The following is a 19,703-nucleotide window of genomic DNA, read 5'->3' on the forward strand; positions in this document are numbered from 1 at the left end:
TGCCTTGCTTCTGCGTGCACAGTAGTGCTTGCAAGTAGTTTGGGTTATGAGAATTATATAAGTGCTTACTATTGGCTTTGAGATGGCCTCATGTCACCCTTTTTCCTTGCTGCAGTTTTTCTGCGTGCACAGCAGTGCTTGCAAGTTGTTTTGGTTATTCACATTCAAGGTCTTTCTGTTTTTCTGAGCGATTGCTTTTGTTTAATGTACTCTGGAAGGCCTTGTGGGAGCTTTGTCAAGATAGAGGTTGGAAGATGTGAGAATGTACAACTCTGTCTCTGAGTCAAAATACAGGAGCTTGGCCAGCCCCTGTCTTGGCCTTGACGCAGACTGGTACAGCCAGCTTGTTTTTTATCTAATGAGAAGGGGGGCGAGGTTTTCTAGAAGCTTCGCCTCACGTTGAGTAATGGTATTAAAGCTGTGAGCCTTCGGGGGCCAGGTGGAAGTTCACCACAGAATAGACGTATTGCTGTGAAGGTGACGGAACTTGAGTCCTGGTTGAACTCCTTCCTGGGCAGTTGAAGGGCTTCCCCAGCTTGAGTTGGCAAGGATGATGCAAATTCGATTGGTGAGGTGTTCCTAACCATTTTGTATAGATTTTCTACTCTTTGCTACTTGTATATAATGCATTTTATTTTAATTGTTCATTTAATTATTCACTTGACATTTGGGAATCTGCATTTACTGATATATTTGGCCTACCTTTTTAAAATATTGCATTAATAAACTTGTGTGTGTTATTTGAAATGCACCTGAATTTGTTTTCTTGCCTCACCTAAAGGGAGTGCTGCGTCCTTTCCTCGTCTTTAGGGGGTGCTGCTCAAAGTGTATTATTTAAAGGTGCAGTGGTATATTTGCCTCCAAAGTGGGAGTGCAGGGTTTGGGTGTGTCCTTTTAGCGAAAAGCACATTCATTACACTTGGGTTCGGGTGAAGTTACTGGTACTGATGTTCTGTAAGTAGATGGCCACAACTGCACCTCTCGTGAGAGTGAATCGACATTTCGAGAAACACTAAGAACTAGGTTTGTCATGCTCGGTTTGGAAATATAAGTATTAGATTCAATGACGGTTGCAGCATTTTCCTGATGAAATATGGAATCACTGGTAGTGGAGGAAACACATATGCAAATATCCCTGACAAGTTGACCCAAAAAGGTTTTTCTTATGGACTATGATTGAGAATACCAGAAGGTATGTTTTAGCATTTTGCATTCTTTTATGCTCCAAGCAGATCGAATGTTGGTGTGACCCACCACTGAAAGTAAACATTGCGTCCCTAAATGTTAAATTCCAATCTGCAGAGTTGTTGTCCACCCCTAAGAGGTGTTAAGCAAATAGTTGTACTAGTCAAATTGACCACCAGCACGTTTTCGCACTAGATGTGACAATTGCATGTAACACAACGTTGTCACGTTGTCTGCGTCAACGAGTACTACATTGTTGCGTATTCACCACTGAAATGCTTGAAGAGCTAGTCAGGCTGCCATTAGCTTAAACACAATATGGAGAAGAAGCTACTCTGGTGTCCATCTGCATTTGATTATCACGCTGCTTATGTGTGTTCCTCAACCCATAAGATGTGTCAGTATTGATGGTCACTTGTGGCTTTGGGTTGAGTACCAACCTGCCCAGTAACAAGTTCTTTGGATTCAACAACCTGAGTCTGGGGTGAACACTAGATCTTCCCACACTTCGGTAGCTTGAGACCACCTTCTTGTAAGGCACTCCTGAAGCGAACACGTGTAACCTGGTGTTAAATACCAAGGCAATACATGATTTAATTATCCCCAGTAGAGTATGCTTAGCCCATTACTACACTCAGGGTGATTGTTAAGATTGCTCAAGTTTGCTGCGGCAGAGGTCAAATTTACTTATGTTTCTTATAAAACTGTAAAGATGAGGTCTGCGCACCTTTAGATTTCCTATTCTTTATTTGTATAAGCGGACCTTCAATTCCTCCCTCCAGTTACTCCACCTCCCATCTCCTTCACACATTCTCTCTCGATTTCATCTGCCTCAATACATTCGATATTCTTTGAATATTCCACCTTTGTTATCACCACAAAAACCCAATGTTAGAACTGGGGGTCTCTAGTTGGCAGAGGTAGGTACCTTTGACCAAATAGGGACCCTTGCTTCGAAGTCAGGGAAAGGGGATTACACTACTTGATAACCCATGCTCACACCCTTGGTAGCTTGGCACGAGCAGACAGGCTTATCTCAGAGGCATTGTGTTAAGCATTTGTGAATACATACAGTAATACAGTGGAAACACTACAGATGGACACCACACAGGTTTTATAAAAATAAGTATCCTTTATATAGACTTAACACAAGACCACAAACGACAAAAATCCACAATACGGTACTGTAAATGGGTTTCAAGATGGTAGAATTAGCTTAGTTCAAGTTGATGGTAAATGCGACAGTTCTCACAAAAGTACCTGGATGTGTAACGCTAAATAAACAAAAGGCTCGCAGCGTTGGAGATGCATCAGTTCCTTGCTTCGGGGAAGACGATGCGTCACGCCTCAATGCTTGCGCAGAGTAGTGGATGCGTCTTGATCCTTACCAGAGAGGAGTTGATGTGTAGGTTCTCGTGCTGCAGCCCGGTTGCGATGCAGCAAGATCGCGCCTCGATGCGATGCGACAATCCGGTGTGATGCGATAAGATGGTGCCCTTGATGCGATGACGTTGAGAGGATGCGACACGCCCTGGCAGCCTTGTGGCGACTCTGTACTTTGGAGCCGTGACAGGCCTTGCAACACGCTTCTCCGATTATGCGACGGCGACCCTCATGGTTGCGACGCGCTTCTCCGGTGATGCGACAGCAGACAGCTGCGACTAAGACACGCTTCTGGGAAATGCGGCAGCGGCACGCTTCTCCGGCGATGCGATGACTACAGCAGCGACACGCTTGTTCTCGGTGCGTCGAGCTTCCAGCTCCCAGCGACACGCAGGCTTCTGCAGATAGAATTCCCAGCAAGGAAATTCAGAGGGGAGCTGGTGGTGAAGTCTGTTGTCCCTGAGACTTCAGCAGGAGGCAAGCACAAGTTCAAGCCCTTGGAGAAATATTCTGCAAGATGATGAAAGTTCAGTAAAAGTTCCTTCTCCTCTCCTTGGCAATGAAGACACCACTGCAGGCCAACCCAACAACACAGCACACTGGCAGGGGGGCATTCCAACTCCTACAGCTTCCTTTAGTTCTTCTCCTTGGCAGAGGTTTCTTCTTCTTGTTCCAGAAGAGATCTAAAATCTTGGGGTTTGGGTCCCCATATTTATACTGCTTTTCTCTTTGTTCTCTGAACGCAGAGAGGCCTTTGCGTAGTCCAAACCAGTTCTGGTCAGTCCTGGAGCACTTTGTTTACCAGACTCCTCCGTTCCTTTCAGAGTGCAGGGCAGAGACATCAGACACCACAGGAGGTGAAGCCAGCATTGCACCTGGGACCTATTCAGGTCCCAGGTGCAACTCCTCCCCCCCCAACTACATGCAGATCTTCCTATTCAGCCCTGTGCTGACTCACCCTCTCCCCTGGACTCCCCAGCCTCTGTCACTCACAGAACCAGACACACAATACACAACCTAGCAGAGGCAGGCTTGGACAGTTAAGCAAGAAAAGACCTACTTTCTAAAAGTGGTATTTTCAAACACAGAATGTTAAAACCAACTTTACTAAAAGATGTATTTTAACATTCTGTGTTCAGGCATACTAAATTCGAATTTCTACCATGTTCCCTGAGTCAGTTAGGATTATAAGATGTAATAATCAAACTGCCCATTCTAGCCTATGGAAAACAGGTAGCCTTGCAATAGTGAAAAACGAAAATGGCTGTAATTCACTATTAGGACATGCCACACACACCAGGGAATGCCCTACCTTATACATACAATGCACCCTGCCCTTGGGCCTACCATAGGGGTGTCTAATATGAAGATAAGGGAAGGTTTAGGGACTGGCACTTGGTCAGTCAGCATGGCAGTACCAGACTGCACATAGGCTCTGCAATGGCAGGCCTGAGACACACTTTACAAGCTGCTTCTGTGGATGGCACAACCAGTGCTGCAAGCCCACCAGCAGCATTTGATTTACAAGCCCTGGGCACACATGGTGCACTGTACTAGGGTCTGACAGGTAAATCAAATAACCCAATCATGGAGTCACTAATCAATACATCAATTTAACATAGGGAGCACTTGCACTGTGGCACTGAATGGCAGTGGCACAGTGCCCAAAGCATCTAAACCAGCAAAACATATCAAAAACAGAGGAGGCAATCAGAAAAAATGAAAGGGAGACTCACGCCAATGGTACCAGGTCTAACACCCAATTTGTGAAGGAGGTGGATGGCTTCTTGCATGCTTGATGAGCTAATTGCATGCTACTCCAGTTTACTAGCCAATCATCTAAATACAAAAACAAATGCGAGAGTGTTGCAAATGCCCTGTCACAACAGCTGGACACTCTGTGAAAAATCTTGGAGCAGTTGTGCCCCTTAAAGGGAGAACTCCGAATTCATGATTAGGCTCACTTACCACAAATCAGAGGTAAAGGTTGTACGCAGTGTGTATAGGTATACAGCAGTTTGACTCTTTGCGGCTGAGGATCACCATGAAATCTCCTACTTCCGATGCGAAGTGTGTCAATGTGATGTAGAGGTTGAGTGCACAAAGGTCCAATATTGGCCACAGCATGTTGTTTCTCTTGGGTATAGGAAATCTAGGGAATAGACTTCTTGTCACTTTTGGCTCTTTGGAACAAGTTTGATTGGCCCTTTTGTAGCAGAGCCTGAACTTTCTACACCAAGATTTTGTTTCTTCTTGATGATGCTTGTTGACTCTGTGGGATGCTGACGGGGGTGCGGGTGGTTAGAAGAGGTATACATCTCTGAGCAATAACCTTGGGCTATGGAGGAAAGTACCCTCTAGTCAGCAGTTATACTCTGCCACTGAAGGACATATCCAGAATCGTCCCAATAGATGGTCTAGGGAAGTGATACAAGGTCACTGCTTGGAGGAAGAGGTGCCTCTACCTTGCGCATCCCTCCCTTTACCATAACCCATTTGCTTGAAAACCTCTGTGTATATATTGCTATTTGACACGGATGCTCCTTTGGCTGCAGCACATGCCCAGAGGTGAAAATCATCCCCATAATTCACTTTTTACCCATCTAAAATTAAATGTTATGTAGGGCCCCCAAAATTATCTGCCCCCGCTTTCAACTGCTATATGGAGCAAAGGAGTAATGGGGAGCCATACATAACATGGCCCCTCTTCTGTGCAAAAAATTTAAAGAAATAAATAAAGAATACCTGGCCTTCTGCCACCCACCTTCACCACTATCTGTGACCACTCCTCCAGAAGCGGGGCTCCCTAGTTTCCAGGACTGCTCGGAGAGATTCTTAGAAAGTCCAGCCAGAGCAGCCTGGAATTCCTTTATGATGTAGCAACGGTGGGTAACTGCTTTTGTTAACAACTGTTGCTATGTCAAAGCAGTGATTTACTGGATCTGAATCCAGTTCTTCACAGTAGAGTCTCTCTACCAGAGCCATACATAACATTACTTTCACATTCTTTGTCTGTAACCAGGGTCAGAGTGCCTCAAGATCACTGGATGCGCATGATCAATTATATTGGTTTGTGTGGTCTTTTGCGTGTCACGAGCCACAGGGATGTCTGCTAGGCTGATTTGAATAGTAACGCATGAGGCAAGTCTATGAATCAGGCATCCATGCTAATGAATTTAGGATACCAAGCAGAAAAGATCACGAAAGAGGATCCCTTATGGATGTGCTTTTCTTCATGGCTTAATAGCAAAACATCCCACTCATGAAAATATAATGGTGAGGCAACAGGTATCTGTGGTCCGGGTATAGATGTGGATTCGGTCATGCAGCATGGTCCATGTATGCGAAACCCACTGATAGCACTAATTTAATCTATCCCTGGTAGGTGGAAGTCCTGAACCAGCTCTGCTGGGATTTGAACAAGTGGCCTGGAGAATAGACACATTAACCCACTGAGCCATGTTCCCAACCTTCATCAGATCTATAGTTCTTAGCTTAACTTCTATCGCTCAACAGATCGATGAAAGACTGGAGGACCATATATTGTCTGTCTGTTGGAGGGCTTTTATGGGATTTCATTTCCTTTTCTCTCCATGACCATTGCCACCAGTGACAAGAAATCTCGCAAAAGTGAAGTCACAACCACAAAGATTTTTTGCTGTGGCAATATTGTAAAAAGTAACTTTAGGAAAACTACTGTTACTAGTTGGATTCTCTATGCCCTAAACAGAAAGATGAAAGTTGACTTGGAAGGTTATTAAATGTTCTAAAAAAAATGTGTGTGCAACTTTATTGTTAGCCATCACTGGGCTGACTCAGTCTTTCATTCTTCGAGTGATCAAGAAAATTAACTATGTCCATTAGGGTAACAGTGACACACGTATAAGGTTTAGCTTTCAAGACCTCTTGTACATACGTTTGTATATACTTAATATACTTTCCTATTTACTTCTTTGTGGGCTTACTGCTTTTCATTGGTTTGTTTCAGTGTCCTTTAAAAATCCTTGCTTGCTAGTGGTCAATCTTTCCTATTTGTCCCTCCTTTTCAATCCACGGAGGGATGCCCCAGTACTTGTACCCATCCACTTGTCTCAATGTAGCATCTGTTTAGGGACTACATTTCCCTTTCTCTAAGAGCATGTGACCAGATCGATGTATCCCTGCTCGTGCTACTGTTTGCCTGCTCTCTGACTTCTCTTTATGTAAACAGGGCTGTAATTCTTGTTATCTCCTCACATTTGCTGTGAATTCAAAGACGAGATCAAAAGCCAAAAGTGAGGTAATTTTTTTCTCGGATTTTAAAATGAGAGGATTTCCCAATCCCCCACCAAGCCCTCCCGCTTTGCTGCTTGCCCTTGTTTCCTGCGGGTTTTTATCTGTCTCCTCCGAATGGCCAGTGCCTGCCCCTTTAACAATCCTTGTGCTACCCTGTGCCTTTAACTCTGCCCCATTTAATTTCATTATCGTCCGTAGCTGGAAAAGACCAGATGCTGTGCTCTAATCAGAAATTCTGCGATGGGGGTGCCCTGATGCACGGTGAGCGCTTTACATGATCCGATAAGTTACTTACCTTCGGTAACGCCATATCTGGTAGAGACATGATCTAGCTGCAGATTCCTTACCTTTAAATTTCCCAGGCGTCAGACTGGATCCAGAAGATTTTCCTTCAAGCAATATCCTTGCGCGCCGATAGGTGGGGTTGGTTGGCTCAGGGTGACGTTGTCAGTGTCATCTCCGCTGTTTGCGCCGCCTATACAGGTGCATCATTTTTTGGGGGGTATGGGACATTAAAGGAATTTGTACAGAAACACACAATGTTAAGCCACCCTAACAGTCATACTGACTAGAGTCATTTCATATTTATCTCACACTGACTCTTACTCAGATTGCAAATTTTTGCCATAGCTTTCTCTTTCACACTGGTTTCCAGCCACTTAATTATGGTAATTTGAGTAGCTTGTGGTCAGGGTCTGCAAAATGTTACACGAAGGCAACATCTTGTGGTGAAAGGAAGAAAGCACAGGATGTAGCTACACTGCATGCAATTGAACAGTCAGACAAAACAAACTCTCGGCATACACCAAACAGGGGCTTTAAAGTTGCCACAAAAACTACGACGAGGGCAATACGGAGACTACAGCGCACTTCACTAGCGAGAAAAAGGCAAAGAAAAGAGGCTGCACCTTAGAAATTAAAAGCCAACACTAAAGCAGAAGTTATCTTACACACCCTTCCCTCGTGGCTGTTATTGTCATGTGACATTCCTGCTTAAACTATCTGTCCTCAGAGACAATGTATGCCGTCGACATAACAGTGAGGAAAGCAAGCAACTACACACGACAATGGTAGCTCATGAATTGGGATCTATGCGGAAATATGCTTGCTTAATAAATATTGTGCATGTTGTTGCCAGAGAATATGCTGAATTGGTCTTTAATGGCATATTGTGTCACATAATTAGCACAATTAAAGCACTTTGTGCCTCGGGAGGGGCAGGAAAGCGATATATAAAGAAAATACAATACAGTTAAACAGTGAACTCTGCAACATAATTTGGTCCTCTATTACTCCACTGACCTGGATTATTTATACTACATTGATTATATGTCTTATCTTAGCACACAACAGCCAGGATAATGTGGAAAACTTCAGATTTCGGCAGCACGTGCTGGACCCATTGAGCTGTATTCCTGTCAGTGAGCCTGAACTCACTTTGTTGACTGGCCGGACTGCCCCCTGTACTATGCGACATGAAACCATGTCCCATTGCCAATTGCGTGTGGTGTAAATACTTTACTGGAAGTATCAACAATGCAATTAATGCTGATAATAATAAATAGTTGTTAATATTCCCATTAGTGTTATTATTATGAATGTAATTAGGTTCAGCATATGACATTGGAAAACAGTGAGCATTTCCGAGATAACCTGTAGTATCGTCATCCACCCGAATTATGCGATTCTGCGGCTTTGGTGTTTTCCTCATAGATATGGATTTGCCACAAAATCCATTATCAGCTTCTAATTTGCAGATTTTAACAAAATAAAATGCTTGCTTCTAGCTCCAACTAGGATCTAACTTTACTAAGACATGACAACAAGTTGTCACGCAGTGGAAGGTCCTTGGTTAAAAACAGACTGGTCACCTTTTAGTTGTTTTTTGCTGCATTTGGGAGCTAAGCTGGTACTAAACGGGGTGGAAACCTTTTCCCAGTAAGTTTGTAACGTGTAAAAATAACAATGCATCATGCTTTTGCAAAATGTGCATTATACCACATAATTTGCCTTTTTTCTTGCCAAGTAATTTGACCCTTCCTTGTCACATAATTCCAATATTTTTTTACACGATGTGTGATGCCATGGCATGCCTGTCGGTCTCTAACCTCTGGTATCATGTTGGAAGCAGGGTCCAATGCTAATTTTTCTCAAATATTTATTCAAATGTTTTGTGTAATGTTTCTGGTTTCAGTTTCACTCCTGAGTAAAGAGATGGATGATGTTTTCGATACAAAACGCAACCTATCAAAGTAGCAATATGCGTGTTCGTAAGTCAGAATGCTGATCACATTTTTTCTTTCTATTAAAATGTATTGACTGAACATTTAGGGTTGTCATCTCAGGAAAATAGTTGTTTTGGATAAAAAATAAGTGTAAAATCAGTGCCCTTCAACTGAGGGTTTCTATAGATTTATAGGTGTGTAGATATTTTAAATTGGATATAAATTATTTTGAGCCAAGCTATTTTTCCATAAGTAGATGAGGGTCGCCTTCACAAGGGGAGGCAAGCAAGCAGCATGAGACCTTAAAAAGAAATGTTTCTCAAGTCAGCAGCTCTGGTCACATCCTCTTCCATTCCTTGAGATGCATTACTTCACCATCTCATGAGTTTCTAAGTGCCCCGACGCCGCTTCTTCAGGCTGTTCAATATTTTAGTGATGCAGTCCACATAGAATGTTATAGTGATGTTGATTTGCATCGAGGCACTGGTCTTTGTCTGTGCCTTAAAAAAGCCTTGGAATGTGTCCATAAATGTTTCCTGAGGAAAGCATGTATTTCTAAATCAGACTGCATGACCCAGAGTGTAGTATCTGTATAAATCTTCAATCCCTGGCAACACAGGACCCAGGAAAATGTGCTACACTTAAAACTTAAAAGGTCTAAAAGGAGAGACCTATTGGTGATGCCAATGCTTGTTTTATAGTTCTGGGAAGATGCAGTGCTGTGGCACCAAGCACTGCAATAAAATATGTTTTTGTTGATGTAAAGTCCCAAGCGGCATAGCAACCAATCAGAATTTATAAAGCGCAGAAAATCACCCGTGAGGGTCTCAGGGCGCTGGAGTTGCTAGCTGCCTCGTGGAGAAAACAGTGAAAAACAAGGCAATCTGTGGTAGAGTGCACTGGTATGGACTAATGGAGTAGAGGCGTAGAGTGCAGTGTCAGAGTACAGTCGTGCACAGTAGATTAGAGTGGCATTGAGTGCAATGGCGGTAGAGTGCAATAGAGTTGAGTGGTACAGAGTAGAGTGAGGAGGCATAAAGTGCAGTGGCACAAAGTGCAGAGGTGTAGAGTGGCACAGAGTAGAGTGGCAGAGTGCGCAGTAGGGTTACATAGAGTGCAGTGGCGTAGAGTGCAGCAGCGCAGGGTAGATTGCATTGGCATGGATTGGAAAAGAGCGGAATGGCGTACAGTGGAATAGAGTGGCGTAGAGTTCAGTGGCATAGAACATAGTATTGTAGAGTGCAGTGGTGCAGAATATATAGAGTGGCTTACAGTGGATTGGCATAGAGTCCGGTAGAGTGGAGCGATGTAGAGTGTAGTGGCGTACAGTGCATTGGTGTAGAGTGTAGAAGAATGGTGTAGAGTAGAGTGCAGTGGCATAGAGTGCAGTGGTGCAGAATAGCATGGCAGAGAGTTCAGTGGCGAAGAATGCAGTGTTGCAGAACAGAGTAGCATAGAGTGAGTGGTGCAGAGTAGAGCAGAGTGGTGCAAGGTAGAGTGCAGTGGCATGGAGTGATGCAGAGTAGAGTGACACTGAGTGCACTGGCATAGGGTAGAGTTACAGTGGCAGAGTGCAGTGTTCCAGAGCAGACTGTCGTAGAGTGCAGTGGTGTATAGTAGAGTGGTGTAGAGTGCATTGGTGTGGAGTACAGTGGCATAGAGTGGTGCAGAACAGAATGGCGTAGAGAACAGTGGCGTAGAGTACAATGGATCAGAGTCCAGTTGACCTTAAGTGCAGTTGGCTTGGAGTGAAGTGGTGTAGAGTGTTGCAGAGTAGAGTATAGTGCATAGAATGGAGTGCTGTGGTATTTAGTTCTGCGTTTCCGACTGCAGCAGTGCTGAGCAGATTGTTTCAGATTAGAACAGAGTGCATGGTAGAGTACAGTGGTGTAAAGTGCAGTGGTGCAGAGCAGAAAAGAGTGGGATAGAGTGGATTGGCATATTCCCAGAAACCTGGGAATCAAATTCGATGCTACACTATCCTTCAAACAGCGCTCACTGGTAGTTGCTGGAACCTGCTATCATATCATAAAATCAGTCAAAAAGTGTTTTGATCTGCTTCCCATTTCAGACCGACAGGCAGTTGCTGTGGCCCTAATCACGTCTAGATTGGACTACTGCAACAGCCTTTATGCAGGGGCCAACAAGTCTGTCTTACATAAACTCCAAATGGTCCAACACGCAGCAGCATGTATAGTGCTGAAATGGCCCAGGTGGTCATCTGCATCGGCAGCCTTAGAAACATTACACTGGCGACCCATCCAGCAAAGAGTTCTGTTTAACATTCTGATAATCCCCTTAAGAATATTTCAACCCTCAGGACCACACTACCTCCGGTCAAGATTTACGCGTTATATACCTCCCCGGAGTCTTAGATCATCTAACGCAAACCTGTTAAAACCACCAGAATTAAGATATGTCTCAAAAGGAGGAAAATCGCTCACAGTGATAAGCTCCAAAGCGGGGACCAACTCCTAAACCACCTCCGTCAGATCGAATCTGAAACGCTCTTCAGGCAGGCCCTAAAAACGTGGATCTTTTTAGCCTCCGACGCCCTATGCAGAACACTTATCCAACTCCTCTTTTTCTAATGCAGCTACCCAGTTTTGTTCCAATTCAGCGATCCTCATAGCGCCATGATGCTCATTGGAGTGACAGTTGTGCTCTACAAGTGTCCGCTTTAATTACATTACATAGAGTAGAGTGGTAAAGAGTGGAGTGGTGCACAGTGCAGTGGTGCATAGTAGAGTAGAGTGGGGTAGTGTGCATTGGCATAAAGTAGAGTGGTGTACAGTGGAGTGGTGCAGAGTAGAGTGCAGAATGGAGTGATGTAGTGTGGAGTGGTGCAGAGGTATGGAGCAGTGTAGAGTGGAGTAGGGTAAAGTGGAGTCTGCATGGTGTGGCAGCGTACTACAACACATCATCAAGTGAAATGACCATTACATTTACACAGACATACAGTTTTACTGATTAAAGTATACAGAGGACAAACGATAATGTGCCTAACAAAAAAATGAATGTGTTTCCTCATGTAACGCAACTGGTGCTATGTAAAGCGCTCTAAAACCTGATTGGATTCGGGTCAAGTTCGCGCTATATATAACTCTGCAAAAAAAAAAAAATTGGGGAAATGTTATCACCTACTGTATTGATTTGTTTTGATAGTATTCAAATATTTGTTTCCACTGCACTTCAAAATTACTAAAAAACGGGCTTCATTTGTGCTGTCCTAATTCTGAAATATCGCCACAGTTAATTTACAGACATTTACATTTTCTTGTGCTGAAGAAAAAAATAACATTGTACAGCCTTCCGACCAGCTCACCCTCAGTAGCTAGCATAATTGCCACACAAATCCTCACTCAGAATTCAGAGAAAGAAAAGTAAAAAACAAGCTTCCTGGAAGACAAAGCCTGACATTTGACCTCTGTCTTGACTGCACAGCAAATGTGACAAGATAAGAACAAGATTTAAAGGCCTGACTTTAGAAATCTAGTGCATGTGGAAGAATACAGTAAATAAGATTTGGGCAAGAGATGGGACAAACTGAAGCTGAGCAGTCTAAAACGAAGAAAGCTAACAAATAGAAAGCAAGCAAATGTGAGTTACAAACCACAAAGCCAATGGTAAGCAAAGGGCGGAATGCATTCCCAGGGAAGCTTTCCAAATGTTCCCAAGATGTTGTAAGCAAACCAGACAGGTGCGCTGTCTGGTAGGCTTCGACCTAAGAAGAAAGCATGCCATGTGTCTCTACAAAGCAGTGAAAATAAGACTGCTTCTTTAAGAATCTGGGACAGCAGCCCTTTCTCATCATGCCCATTAGGGTGATAGTGAGGCAGGCAGTTTTGGAGCAAAATGAATCGAGCTATATAATGTTAGTTTTCAAAATATGTGATTTGGAAGTGGGGAGGTTGGTGGGGCTTTTACGAATTTAGAGGAAAATACCCATGGAGAAAAACTAGTATCACAAGCAAGTAACAGTGCCTTTTTCACCATGGGATTACATATGACATTCAGAAAGGTAAACAAGAGAAGTAAGCTAATACAGCCTTAGAAGCGGAATCAGAATAAGAGAATAGAAATTCAGACAAATTACGAAAAACCAGACCAGCTACAATATCTGTCCTGGATTTAGATTTCAGACAATGTTCAGCAAAAGTATGGACACACCTATAATTAGTAGCCTGACAAATATCAGGAACTGGGGCATTTCTCATCAAAGAGCAGTGGTTGTATTAACCCTTAAATACACTAATACACATACAATAATACCTCATTATATAATACTGTTGTATTGTTTTCTGAAGAATATAAGTGGAAATAACTCACCCTTCAACAAAAGAATCCAATTTAGCCAACTCGTCTGACAACCCCACCAAAACATCAAGGGTGCCAACCTAAAATGAGGATTAAAGAGCAAGTGAAGCTTTAAAAGCAGAACAAAATGTTTTCCTTTTTTTTTTCTTTTTTTTTATTAATGGCAAGCGTCACCAGAAAACTTTGCACACAAAAAGCACCAAAACATTGATCTGCAGCAAAACAATGGATTTGTACTTCATAATGTGAAACCATGGTGTCAAATGAGCAAATGTTGGGAAGACCAATAGTTTCACAATTTCATGACTTGATAAGGACTAGCTTGGATTGATTTAGTTAAGGTATAATAACTTACTTCTACAGTGCACGTTCAGCATTACTGGCATGGACAGCAGCATGACTGTTGGAATCTGTATTTTTATTGATAAAAACTTATGGAAGTTCTTGCGCTATGTGTAATTTAAGGACATTTGTTTTGTATAACCTGAACTATGTATAGCTATCCTGAGATCAAGCCACTCATTGCCTTCATTGGCTAACGGTTCTCCATCAACTTTCACAGCCAAGTGGCATTGCTGTTAATAGATATGGCTTTGTTTCTTTTCCCTTAACCGCCAGGCATCTTTGGTTGACCTACAGGCTCCCCCACCCTGGGGTTTCAATGCAGGCAGAGCAGCTATAGAGTACTGCTCCAGACGAGGCTGCCCCTACCCAACTGCAGGTTCGGATTATGAAGGTAAGCATTCTAATGGCGCAGTTCATGCCTCCCTGTGTAATTGTAGCACTCAGTCCTAGGCCCTTTTGGTCTCTCACCAAGTTTGTAGTAACATCGCACAGCTGAGCTCGAACCTCCTGCGGCAGTGGGATCTCACCAGCAGCAGGCAGCATCCAAGAGGCAAGTGGCCATCTAGAAGCAGTACAGTGTTGCATTTGGCCTTCCCGCGGTAGAAGGATCTTCTCACAAGTAGGCAGGAGACTCCAGGTGGCATGCAGCAGATCTCTATGGGCTGCGGAGCGCTTCGCTGTAAGGGAGTTATGGTAGGAGTAGAGGCATCTGTTGTGGTCCTCTTCAGAGTGGCTGCAGCAGATTATGGCTCGCTATGGCACTCTGGTGGGTGCTTGACTAACTTCACGGCCCACCCTGGTGCTCCGGTGAGTACTTGCAACTTTCTTCTTAGGCACGCTGGTCACACATCGGTAGATGACCGTTCATCAGGGCAGCAGAAGCCATGCTCAATGCTTTGGCATACAGTGCCTTGAGGCGAGAACCATGATTCTTCACAATGCATCCCCCATGGTAACTCTCAGAACACTTAGTCTTCAGGACTGGTCTTGAACCAACAGCACACTAAGCAGTGCCAGGAGCACACAGCCTACTTAAGGGTCACCCACCACATGGGCATACCACTGGTGTGTGACCCATATGAGCTTGGCAGCTCATATGTACTGCGATTCCTTTCGGTGCGCCTGCTTAGAGAGTCTCTGTTGGATGAACCCTACGCTAGGATCAATCCATGGTCCGCTCCTTCTGCAGGGTTGGCACTTGCTTCTCTCACTCACAGACAAGATGTCTTGGCACCCAGGAGAGTCCGTAATCACTCCTCCAGATTGGACTCTGGAGGATGTTTCATCGCCTGTGGGGAGTTGGCTGTGCAATAGGCCCGAGTACTCTGCGGAGAACCCCCTCCTTGGAGTACCTCCTCCTCTGTAGAAGAGACCACAAGAATGAACAACAATGGGTCTTGAGCTCCCATCTTTAATTCCAGTTTTGCAGAAGGGACAGTGCATTCCAAGCTTGCATTCTTGGAACCAGTTTGGCCTGGTTCCGCTTTCCTGTGTCCTTGACAGGCCACCTTGTAGGCCCAGCCTTCATCTGCAAGGATGCTCTTCCCAGCACGACAGTCTACAGTTGAAATGTCCACCACAGAAGTATAAATAGACGAGGGCAGGCTTCACCCATGTATTTACAACCCCCACCTCTCAAAGATCAGGAAGAGAGCCAAGAATGGGGCCCCTTCTGAGGAATACTTCTAACAATAGATACTGCAGGCCTACCCTGTAGTCCCTGCCATCTACCTTCTGGCAGCTGCAATCAGTCATTTACAACCCCATATATCAGGAAAAGTCCGACACTTAAATAAAAACTAAAAAAACATAAAAGCCTGTCTCCTCTTTCCTCATCATAGCACCTGGTGCTCCCTGCTCCAATCTAGGAGATGCCAGCTATACACATATGATGTCTCGTGAAAGCGACCTCTCCTCCATCTTGTACTCTGGTCCATGCTTAGGGCTTCTAAAATGGAACCTGTGAACTTGTAACACTCATGCATGGCATACTACTAACTCTAGAGCACACACACACACATACAACCCACAGGATGTTGGGTTCCAGATTCTAGATTCATCATAAGCAGCTGAACTTTTTACATGAATGAGCTAGTTGGTGTGCAGCCATTTCTCACAGGTAAAAAAGGGCTGTTGCTATAATTAATGAATGCTGTAAGCGGCCGCCACCACCACGCATGAAACCGCGACAATGACAGTAGTTACTTGTCACCATTAAGGGGGCACTTGGTGCTCCCTCCAGCTTCATGACTATAGCCTGACCTTATATCATCAGAATGGCAGAGGGTCAATGCACACACACAGGATTAGTGTGCGACATGATAAAAAAAAAAAAAAAAACCTGAATCACAGTTATGCAGTTCAAGCAGGTAGGGATCACAATTTTGCATCAAGCAGGGGAGATTCCAGCGCAAACTGTAGGAATTTATCTTAAGACTCTATACCCAACGCTCTTCATCACTGAAGCAAAGTGGTGTGGCGCTAACCGTACATAATGCCATACTCAAAGACCACATTTCCACGAGAATTCTCCCCACTAATAAGTGTGGAGGAAATCTAGCCATTGCCCACAGAACATCTTTACCTACAAAAATTCACTGTAGATTATACTGCTTCATAATGAGAGTCTCTTATCATCCATCAATCAGGTTCTCACTTCTTTTAGGCTAGAGATCTCCAACCTGCCATCCACTGATGACCTAGTCCTAGAATTTATCGCCAAGACCTTCTGAAAGCATCCTAACCTCGGCTTCAACAAGTTAGTTTGATGATCTTGAATTGTTCATAATCAGATTCCTGCTGTCCAGCCTAGAATTACTAAATCTTCAATTAATCTCAGCTCCTAGGTACATATCTAGGATAACACTTGACACAATAGTTGCCCCTCCTAACCTTCCCACAGTGACTTGAAAATCTCTTGATAAGTGGACTGATCATGGTTAACTTAATTTCTTCTCTTCCAACTAAGTCTACTTCCACAAACCCTAAAACCATTTTTAGAGCACATAAAGACTTGATCTTCCAACCTGCAATGCCCAACTGCTTGCTTGCAATCGTAACAACATCCCTTCACTGACGACACTTTAAACTCCCCATCTAATTAAAAGCTGGCTGGATGACCCCATAGTAAAAATCTTACCATCAAACAAGGGATCTTAAGAAGGGCAATGGAAAAGCCAAAGGTCCTGCAAGGTGCTGCATTGTGACAGAATTCTTAGACAGTTGGAAAAGTGAAGAGTGGCAAATCTTTGAAGTTACTTTCCTAAATAAGGAACCTCACAAGTTAATGCCAAATTTCATAATCAGGAATGTTCATCCAACAAAATCATCCGCAACAGATTTATGAGCCTCGTCAGCAGACCACACAAGCACCACGCCAAAAATCTGGAGAAATATCTTATACAAAAAAAACAACCATATGTTGCCTAAAAATTTCACCAACCTTACAAAAGCCTGTGTCACATCAGAATCACCAGCAGACTTATTATGTCTAGCACACATATTCAAGGACACCCTCATAAAAGTTCAGCAACCATCTTTGCTAGAGCTATCATCTATCACCTACCACTCAGACTCTGATCCAATGGTAATTTCTTACAGCGGTCCAATCGGTAATGTATTTATTTTATTTATAGCTGTTATAAAGCGCAAACAATATCCGGGAGTATTGGAGTGCTATACAGTACAAGTTTTGCAAAAACAGAAGTTCAAATAGATAATAGACAAAAAGCTAAGGACAAGCCAGGTAATCGTCCATGGGATCACAGAGCAACAAGGTCTTTATAATGGGATTAGATGAGATATTCAGCAGATACTATGACAAGTTAGGAATCACCAATGAGATTACACAGGACATTTTACAAAACACGAGAGGGGAATTCCAAGCCATATAGCAAAAGCGGAGATGAGAAACACACTTCTGCAGATATCCATACGGGATTCCAAGTAATTCAGAGCGTGAAATTCACATGGATCAAAACCAGGAATGAGGTCCATACTATGGTTGACTATTAGTACAGCAGCTGCTTTGCTGCTAAACCTCTACTTTGCATTTGACCCAAGCCATCATCTACCAATGCTCTGAAGGCTAGATGCTATAGCAATGAAAAGCACAGTCCTACACTGGATTGTAAACTTTCTTTCCATATCTGTCAAGTTGTCATTTTTCTTAGGTGTGGCATTTCAAGGTCTTATGTGTGAACCTTATGTTATCCATATAATGAGAAGAAAAACAGAAATAACCATGTTTTGTACAATGTAAAGGTTTAGAAATAGCTTTAAGACAGTGAAAGACACATACTGGGCTTATAAACAAAAGTCAATAATCAAAATCCCTTGTCCACCATGTTCGCCCAGGGGTTTTCACATTTAAATCTACCTTGAAAAATAATATGCAATAACCCCACTGTCACCCAGAAAAAGACCTGCAAAGGAGTGTTTCTAAAGTTATTGTTACATTTATTCTCCATCACAAATTTAAATGTTTTCCATTCACTCTGTGGTCATCTTTCAGTTGACCATCAATAGTAGTTGTCCTAAATACTGTCTGTATAGTATTAAAAAAGGCACCAAGTTGCAGCTTTTGATTCCAGATCTGTTTCACAAGCCAGAGGGATAATGAACTCTTTTGATTATCTATCATTTTCTCTTTATAGGAGTATGTACTTAATAAAAGTTTAAATTTGTCACAGATGCTTGTGTTAACATACAAGTCTTAGTGATTTACATGCGTGGCAAGCAATGATTTAAAACTAGTTTATTTATTTGCAGCTTGTAAAGCGCATGGTTACTCCAAATCGGAGTGTCCGGCACTGGAAACCGACTGAGCCAGAGTGAGAAAGACTGGGCAGGAGCTACTGTTGGCCTAGTTTTCTCTTATCCACAACAAGCAGCATAAGAGGGAAAAACAACAGTCAGGTCACCCTCCACTCAAAAGTTCAATCCAACAAAAAGACCTGGCTGTTTAGGACACATTAAGATTACTTAGGAACCAAGAGTTTTTTTTTTTTTTTATATCTCCACTCAAACTTAACTTAATTAATTGCCAGTCGTATCTGGTCCAAAATGTCCGCAAACATTTTTTCTTTCTTTTTCAAACACACAAATACAAGTCCACCCCATGTACAAACACCCCCTCTATTGAAAGGTGTGTGAAAAAAGGTGTGAAGAGAACAAAGTACCTCACGTAAGCATCACCAAGGGAGCTGCTGGTAGGTACTCAGCAGTTTGCCCACGTTTCTCATCATCGGTAACTTTCTTACCCGTGAAAAGAAAAGAAAAAATGTCCATTAAAAAGTATAAGAGGTGAGGAAATAAGTAGAATGAAGTATGCACAAAAGCGTATCGTGTCAAAGAGGATCCTGCACTGTGAGAAAGAGTAGCCACTTTTCTTCAAATAAAATAGAGTTAGGACTCACCCAGCCCAGTTTTATTCCATGGCGTGAACCTACTAAAATTTACAGTTTTGAGATGTTTACGGAAAGCCAGTTCAGAAGGCTCTAGTCTGAGATGTAGAGGGAGAGAGTTCCATTGTTTGGCTGCCGAGAATCTGAAGAAGGCGCTGCCAAAGCGTTTTCTGTTATGTGCGAGGACACTAACCAATCCTGTGCCAGCCGATCTAAGGCAGCGCCTAGGATGGTATTGTTGGATCATCAGGAGCAGGTATTTCGTGCCTTTGCCCATAAGTATTCTGTGAGCATAGCACAGAGTTTTAACCCCTTCCACGCGCTTGACGGAACCACGCCGTCATGAGCCACGGGCGGCGTGTGATCATGACGGCGTGGTTCCGTCATGCTGCGGCCGTTGGCGGCCGCTCCGCCCACACGGCACTGATTCCCCGCCTGTGCGGGCGAACAATGCAAGTGGGCGGAGTCGTGACGAAACCACGCCGTCATGAGCACAGCTCGCCCGTGACTCATGACGGCATGGTTCAGTCACGAGCATGGCGGCGCCGCGCTCACCCCGAACCCCCCC

At 43.5% G+C, this 19,703-nt stretch overlaps 1 protein-coding gene across 2 annotated transcripts in view; it reads right to left on the reverse strand.

The window, feature by feature from the left end:
* The window catches only part of ATP6V1C1 (ATPase H+ transporting V1 subunit C1), a 354,471-nt gene that overhangs the window by 235,137 nt on the left and 99,631 nt on the right, over window positions 1–19,703 (reverse strand). For both annotated transcript variants that reach the window (XM_085605130.1, XM_085605131.1), the window contains exon 3: window positions 13,398–13,465. In XM_085605130.1, the coding sequence (XP_085461256.1) occupies window positions 13,398–13,465 (68 nt within the window). The remainder of the gene's footprint in view (window positions 1–13,397; window positions 13,466–19,703) is intronic.

Source organism: Triturus cristatus, chromosome 5_1, assembly GCF_964204655.1.
Source record: "Triturus cristatus chromosome 5_1, aTriCri1.1, whole genome shotgun sequence".
Taxonomy (NCBI): domain Eukaryota; kingdom Metazoa; phylum Chordata; class Amphibia; order Caudata; family Salamandridae; genus Triturus; species Triturus cristatus.